Source organism: Xiphias gladius, chromosome 17 (genome assembly GCF_016859285.1).
Source record: "Xiphias gladius isolate SHS-SW01 ecotype Sanya breed wild chromosome 17, ASM1685928v1, whole genome shotgun sequence".
NCBI lineage: Eukaryota > Metazoa > Chordata > Actinopteri > Istiophoriformes > Xiphiidae > Xiphias > Xiphias gladius.
This window is the reverse complement of record NC_053416.1, coordinates 7061738-7070000: the sequence shown is the minus strand read 5'-3', so window position 1 is coordinate 7070000 and position 8263 is coordinate 7061738. Positions and strand designations below refer to the sequence as shown.

At 41.4% G+C, this 8263-nt stretch overlaps 1 protein-coding gene across 8 annotated transcripts in view; it reads left to right on the top strand.

Annotated features, from left to right (window-relative positions):
- Positions 1-8263, top strand: part of LOC120802277 (protocadherin Fat 3) — a 67100-nt gene that overhangs the window by 10067 nt on the left and 48770 nt on the right. For all 8 annotated transcript variants that reach the window (XM_040149910.1, XM_040149913.1, XM_040149911.1 and 5 more), the window contains exons 5-6: positions 4886-5004; positions 6460-6658. In XM_040149910.1, the coding sequence (XP_040005844.1) occupies positions 4886-5004; positions 6460-6658 (318 nt within the window). The remainder of the gene's footprint in view (positions 1-4885; positions 5005-6459; positions 6659-8263) is intronic.

Here is an 8263-nt window from a genome sequence, read left to right as displayed (position 1 = left end):
ACCATCCCTGTTTTTATTTTGACTGGTAAAACCTACGGATCGGTGACAAATTAAAGGAAAAAGACAACATAAAGTGACTTAGTAAGGTGTTGGGCTACCATATGCTGCCAGGACAGCTTCATGGTGCTTTGGCATAAATTTTACAAGTCTCTGGAAGTCTGCTGGAGGGAAGGGACACCATTCTTCCAAAAATATTCCCTCACTTGGTATTTTGATGATGGTGGTGGAGAGCGCTGTCTAATACTTTGGTCCAAAATCTCCCATAGGTGTTCAACTGGGTTGAGATCTAGTGACTGCGAAAGCCATATCAAATATTTCACATCATTTTCATACCCATCAAGTGACCCCTCGTACACTCTGGATGTGGGCATTGTCATCCTGGAAGAGACCACTTCCATCAGGATAGAAATGTTTCATCCTAGGGTAAAAGGTGATCACTCAGAAAAACTTTGTATTGATTTGCAGTGACCCTTCCCTCTAAGGGGACAAGTGGACCCAAACCATGCCAGCAAAATGTCCCCTATAGCCGAATAGAGGTACCAGATCCCTTCTCACTGTAGGGGCCCAGCATTCAGACCTGTACCGTTCTCTTGGTGTATGCCACACATGCACTCACCAACTTGTCGAGAACATGTTGACGGATGACTCATCAGACCATATTACTTTTTTCCACATCTTCGCAGACCAGTGCCTTTGGTTTTTCCACCACTGAACTCTCAAATGTGCATTCATCTTTGTAGTGAGAGGTTTATGGACTGCAACCCCACTATAATATCCCTCTCTATGTAAATGTGGACGGACTATTCTTGCTGACACAGCCTGAGCACGTCCTCCATTAACATTCTCTGTCCCCCGAGGAAGAGTTGCTTTTCTGTTCCCATACATCTAAATGCAGATGTCACTTTAGTCAGTCTTCCTATTGAAACCTCAGCCAGTTGAGCAGTCTGTGTGCGAAGCAGCTTTATGTGACTAGTCGTATAAAGCTTTACTTAAAATGTGTAGAATTGAATTAAAAACTATGTCCATTTTACTTGTTAGCAATATATATACTAATATTTTTGAAATTGCAACTTGAGAAAAGTGAAAAATTAGTTTTCAAACCCAAATTTTGGCAATAGTAGTTATATAATTAGAACAATAATCTATAAAAGAGCCACTATTAAAATCAATTGCCAATAGCAATTAGCGATGTAGTGACCAGAGCCTAAAAATAAGCAGAACAGGTTCATTTTAGCCACTAGAGTTTATTTTAGACCTTAATTTTAGGGAAGAAATGACAGCGTTCTTCTGGCCTCTCTTTTCACCTCTTGTCACACTGGTCCCTACTGTACATGACTCACACTGGAGGCCTGTAATGACCTTTAACTAGGCTAATTAGTATTGACTGTGAGAGAGGAAGCGAGAGAAACATATGGACGGACAGAGAGAACGTCTCTTTTCCTCAATCTCTGTATCTCTGTCTCTTCATATATGTAACCGTATACATAATAACCTATGTACATTACTGATAGACAAAACAGTGTACAGCGCACAGACGGATCCCTACAGTATTTTGTAATGATGTGTGGCGCTTCTGTTCACTTTAGTATTATAAGCTCAGTGAGGAGCGTCGCAGCCAGTGAGAAGGTTTTATTGAGTGCAGATTTTCCAGGGGAAATCAGAGTGCTTGTTAGAGCAGAAAGTGAAGGGAGAGGGGAGTGTAAGTGAAGTGAAGAGAGGAAGGAAGAGGATGCAGGGGAGTCTGGAGTAGATAAAAAGTTTCAGAAGAAAATACCAATGTCTTCCTCACAGGCATTTTTTGTTTTTTTCCTTTTGGGAAATTTCTTTTTAAGTTGCCGCTTTAGTTATATATTTTTTCCAAATATAACAAGCATGTGAAAAGTCTCTTACAACCGCTGTTTTGGAATCAGACAAGATGTTACTGTAAGCACATGCCAAGTGTTCTCTCATCAAGTGTTTCATTTATCATGTATCATGGAAGTCAGTGCTATCTGGCGTGGACAGAGTAGCACTCCTCTGTCCTCCCACCATCCATTTAGCTGCCATGTTGAGTGGCTCTGCTTTGACTGCTCGTCAATCTGTGGCTCTTAGTGCCAAAACTGAGTATTTGAGGAGAAAGTGAGACACAGTGAGACAGAAAAGGGACAGAGAGAATGAGAGGAGGTGTGAGAAGTTTAGCCTGTCTTAACTTATGCCTTTGCCTCCTTTTGTAGTTTGTATACATTGCTTCTAGGATGCATCATGTATAGTACACGACAACTGGACTGTCTATCATATCTTTTCCCACATTTGATATTTAGAGGTTTAAGATGACTCACTCCTATGCGGATGGGAAGTACCGGGGCTATCAATCAGAATAGAAGTGGGATCTTCTCCGGCTTAAATCCTGAGCACTCCTGCACTTTCAACAGAAATTGGTATTCTTGTCATTGGTTAAGGGGAAAGCAAGCCCTGCAATTTCTCACTGGGCAGCTGTCAGAAGCCCCTGCTCCTCTATTAGTGGCTTTGCAAGTTCCAGGATTTGTCACAGTCAGGATCACGCATTCTTTAAGTTAAAGGGAAACACACTTAAAAAGTAATATGTTCTGCATTTGTTAAAAAGTAGCGGGCTATATTTGTATGTAATTTTTTCATCAATGTCGGGATTGGTTATTTGATATGGCGGTCGTAATTGGATAGTGGAACCCCAAAAACCTGTTTCTCAAGAACGGGGGTGTTGAATAGACATGACAGACGGATGTAAACCCAAGTGTGCTCTGAACTTCTAAATTAGAAAATATGCCATGACCCTTCACTTTTTTTTTTTCCACTCTTTGAAGTCTGTTATTTATGGTGAAAATGGATGCTGTCAAGTCAGATTTATATTGAATTCACTGAATAGTGCCTGTCAGTCTTAAAGTTCAAAGAGCTTTTGAAACAGCCAGCTCTGTTTTCCTCGTCTCTCTGTGTCGAGCTGTCTGACAGAGATGAGATGCGGTTTGAAAAGGACATGGTCAAGGACGACAGAGCAAGTTTCAGCAAGCCCTCAATATGCACTGTGATGCCCTGGGCAGCTGCTTTGTAATAATCTGACATATACACACGCCTTCTGGTGATAAGGTAACCACGCGGCTGAGGAAGCCGCAACAAGACTGACTCGAGTATACAAAAGGCCGCCCAGTCCCAACTGTAGTCACAAAATAATCTAGAACAAAATACTTTTATGATTCTTTGGATGATATCCTGCAAAAATGTTTTTAATAGGTTGGCCGAGGTTAGGCATAACATCAAGCAAGAGTGGCATTGAGCATGTTTACCCCGGGGGGCGTGGAGTCTTGGCCCTCTCTGCCTGCCTGGAGTCACAGGCCTGCATTTGTTTTAGTCGAATCGAAGGAATCCCCAATATGGCCTTGTTTTTGTACTACACGGTGAGGGAAGCGCAGTATTTGATAAAAATGTGTTGTCTGGGTGTCTGCCTTGATGCACTCGCTTGTCAAGTAGAACAGAGTAAAAGCACCCAGGCACTGATGTTGACTTACCTTTCTAATTTGCTTATTTGTAGCACAGTTATTCTGGCTTGGCAGCAATGTGGTTGAAATTAAGACGTGTAAAGTTAGTTCATTAGTATGGATATGGCCTGACAACACGCCCATCTGCAACTATAAGGCCACCCAACCAACACCAAATATTACCTTTCTAACTACTACCACTACCTCTAACACTGATTCTGATGGTAATACTAACACAGTGTTAAATGCCCATGGAAGACTACAAACTCTCTGACGTCGCTGACGATATCATCCAGTCGTTAATTATAAAAAGTGTGATTGCAGTGTCAAGGATTAGGTAAACATAAAAAAGCCAAAGTAAATATTCAGTTGCTCACATGTTCAGTCTGAGCCCCAGCATTTGGTCTGGGTTAACTGTGTACTCAGGCACAGGTGCATGCACTCTGCAAGCTTGGCCAAACACATGCGTGTATACCTCAGCTCTTACTGAGTTTCTTCAACCTAGTTGGAAGTCATAGAGTCATGTTTCTGGGAATAGCTGGCTCTTAAAAGTGCCACGATTTAACGGAAAACTGGAGATCTGATGAAAGTTCGTGAGCACTGAGCTGAAAAGAATCAACAGCTCGCCTATGATCAGTTCAGTCTATTTATGTCTAGATCACCTGAGTTATTTACCGTTGATAGAAATTATACTCCAAAACCCCCCTAAAATCTAGACCCTAAAAAGTCAGATCTGAACTCACGTCTGAGGGTGTGTGTCATTTTTCTAGTGTTTACATGGACAGTCCCGCAGGACTGATTTTTAAAAAAAAAAAAAAAAAAAAAAAAAGAGGCACCCAAGTGTCACCCATTGTGAGTGTTTTCTTTTTTCCTCAAGAGGTCACCAAAGCTGTCAGCTACTCGTCTTCCTTAAGGCCACTAACCACACACCAGTCAATGTATGTGAGTGTCTGGGTATGTGTGTATGTGTGTGTGTGTCTGTGTGCGTGTGTGTGTGTGTGTGTGTGTGTGTGTGTGCGTGCATGTGTGTGTGTGTCCCTTTACTGGTGTAGGGCAGTTCAGAGTACGTTTAGCACCGAGCCAACAGCAGCGGGAGCAGTTTGGTCAGCTGTGATTAGCTGTAGAGAAACTGAAACATTGAAGGTGACTAAAGCGGCACCACTAATGCCCGTAAATGTCACTGAAGCCAGGACACAAAGTTTTACTCTAAATTTCTGTCCTTGCTTCTGGGAACTTAGTATTCAAAGACCTTCCCCCATGAGATGCCTTAGGGTGGTTTTCTAGTGGTGGCACCAGGACTGCCCCTACACAAATACTGACACACGCACAGCTAATAAAATATGTATTCCCAAGCCAAAGTAACCACCACGTTAGTCTCTCTCTCTCTGTTTCAACAGGCGTGATTTACACTGCTGGTATCCTGGACTGTGAGACCAAAGACTCCTATTGGCTTACAGTCCACGCCACAGATAGAGGTGTTACACCCCTGTCAGCTTCTATTGAAGTCTTCATCCAGGTAAGCACACTCCGTGGCCAATATTCACATGATACTATGCATGCGTAAGAGGCCCTGTATAGAGGAAATGTCTTTTGGTTTGGTCGAAGGAAAGCATGGACTTGAGATGCCGAGTAGCAGTTTGCAGTGTACGACAGGGCCTAGTACTCCACTTTGGTGTTGTTTCAGATAAAAATGCATCAGTGAAACCTTAATCAGTCACATATATAAAACAACATCACGCCTAACATATTTCGATACAGTTTTTTATAAGTCTGTAAATTATAGGCAGGTGAATTCTGAATTTATCAAACATTAGTCAGCAAGGGGCCGCAAATGTACCAGTAGAAAATAGCTAGAATCTACTTTGAAATACTAATTGGCCTTTGCACACCAAGCAGCCCTAAAAGGTTTTTTTACAGCAGCTTCTCAGGCATCACACGCTGCATCACAGCAGCATAACGTTTTAAAGCTTCCATTCAAGTCTGCAGGGGGTGATTGTTTGATGCTTGGGAGATGCGGATGGAGTATTCCTCGCTTAGTGTTGCGTTGATTTCGACCACATCCAACCATATTTTTGTCACAAGGGATTCAGTTTTATGTCTTCTTGGCTTTCACTGTATATTTATTGTATAAACCATATTTGATTATACACACAGCACTCCTAATGTCGTGCAGTTTTCAAACATGTAACTTCTCAAACCGTTCTACTCCAAAAATTACGACATCTTATTAAGAGCAGTGCTCAATATGTAAGAGAGATTCGCATTGGAGGGAATTTGCTTTTTCAGCTTCTGTTTTATCTGGCATTAAGTATTCCACTGTCTAAGTACTCAAACACACATATCACTGCTACAACCCTGCTCTCCCTCTGGGGAAGAGTTCGGTAGTGTATAGAAAAAAAACCAAACAGCCTTTTATGGCTTCGGGATATTCAGATGCAGTGGTGTGATCGGGTGCTTTACTCCCAGCCCCTTCATCACAGACAAAAAGCGGGCGATTAATCAGGCACAGGTGTTGAACCGTCTTGGCTCTCTGTGCCTCCCAGCAAAAACTCAATCAGTGCTCTTATTGCCATAAATATTCTAGATCTGTTCCGTAAGAAGGGGAAATTAATTTGCAGTGCATTTAAAGTGTGTAATCTATGACAGTATCTGGGAAATAAATTTCGGTTTGTGATTGATAACGTATCAGCCCAAACCTAGTCCATGCTGCATTTCATTAGTGGTTGATTAACAAAGATATTAAAATCTGCAGATAGATTTTCCTCGCAACAACGCCATACATGCTGATGTGCAGGGTTACGTTTGTACATGTGTTGCCTGTTCAGATCCATCTCAAGTATAGAGGACAGTTAAAATAGACACAAACAACAGTGCTTTTCCTGTCCCTTACCCAACCCTTGCCTTCTTTCCCTCTCTCCACTTTTTCCTTCTCTCCTCCTCCTCTTTTTCTTCCCCCCTCTTTCTCTTTCAGGTAGAGGATGTCAATGACAATGCTCCCCTCACCTCGGATCCTATCTACCACCCAGTCGTAATGGAGAACTCTCCGAAGGACGTGTCAGTCATCCGGATCCAGGCGCAGGACCCTGACCTCACTGCCACACCCAGTCGTCTGAGTTATCGCATCACTGCTGGCAACCCGCAGAATTTCTTCTCTATCAACCCAAAAACAGGTCAGACTCACAAGCAGGCACACGAAGTTAAATAAGAATATTAATCTTGGTAAAACAATTAGCAGTATAATGTGTTAGACTAATGGCATAATTAGTAATATGTCCTTTTAAACAACAAATGATTTACGGCAGTCTTTTGTGTTTCTATGTGTACGTGCCTCTGAAATGGCTCAAAATTTCTTTCAGCATGTACCTCCTACTTCATTCATTCAATAAAACCCTTTGGTCCCCGCACAACAAATTACAGAGACTTCTGTGCTTCTAGGACACTGATGAGCCGTGCAGACAATCTTCATCACACTCTTTATCGAATATTACTTCCAGTCTTCTTTAGCGGTGTAAGCTCTTTGCAGGAAACTAGTGCAGTTGGTTTTTTTTTTTAAATTTTTTCCTTTATTAAGCCGGTGTGTGGGTGAATATCTTCTAATTGTGAAGGAGTTTACATTAGTTAGAGCAATTTTCTTTCCCATTACCTATGTTTTCCTATAGGAGGACCAGATAGTGTATATCTGTGCATTCTGTGACATATAGTAACATGCAAAGAAAAATATGATGAAAATTTAAAAAAAGTCTAAAGGGAAAACCGAGGCTGAAGCTGGCAAAGGGATTTAGGAATATTAGCTGGGAGTTGGAGTGGGGTTTTTATTCAGAAAGTACTGCCAACTACCATAAGCCCCCTGAACTACATATTGGATCAAGATGGGGCCTTAAAGAGTCTGGGCTTGTAAAAAAAAAAAAAAGTATGTTCTGACAGCCTGTGGTTATATATTACCTTTTATGAGTCTGTGGAAAAATTCTGCATGAGAAGTTAAAGTCTGCGGATGTGAAAAAAACAAAACAAGAACATAAGTGCAAAAAGACAAAAATTGTACACTGTCCTCGATCCATTCAACAATTTAAATTTTTTATGCACAAGGTTTCTGTGAATGAAACCTAAGCGGGTGGTAAAACTATCTTTCTCATTAACGTATAAGTCTGTCCTCTCTTTGTCTAATCGGATAGGGATGTAAAGACGAGATCAGAATTTCAGAGTGTATTTTTCAAGAATGCACCGAATTAGCATTGCACTACTACAATGTCGGACTCACGATAGAAAATCGTGATTAAAACTGATGCAACACAACCAGAGATTTTATTTTTTGTAATGCATATTTCTTCCTTGTCAAAACCTTCCACCCGCATTACCAACAATCCAACTCAACTGCTGACACTTTGGTCGGTGAGTCGGGCGTCCACAATTATTTTTTTTATTTTTGTTTTGCATATTTCTTCCCTGTCAAAACCTTCCACCCGCATTACCAAATACCAACAATCCAACTCAACTGCTGACACTTTGGTCGGTGAGTCGGGCGTCCACCCTCACCCAGGGATGAGGAGCAGGCTATAGAGGTCTAGTAAGTTCACATCCCCAGATTTTTTTCACTGCGCAGCTCGTTCGGGAGTCACTAAAGGCTTTATACAACTTTTTTCACATATGCAGTAGTATTCCTCACGACCCTTTAAATTCCTGAGACAACATTGGAACTTTACACACAGTTTTTTGCTTTTATTCACAACTCAGATATTCAGAAAATTATTAGTTTTTTCAGACTTTTTTTTGTTTGA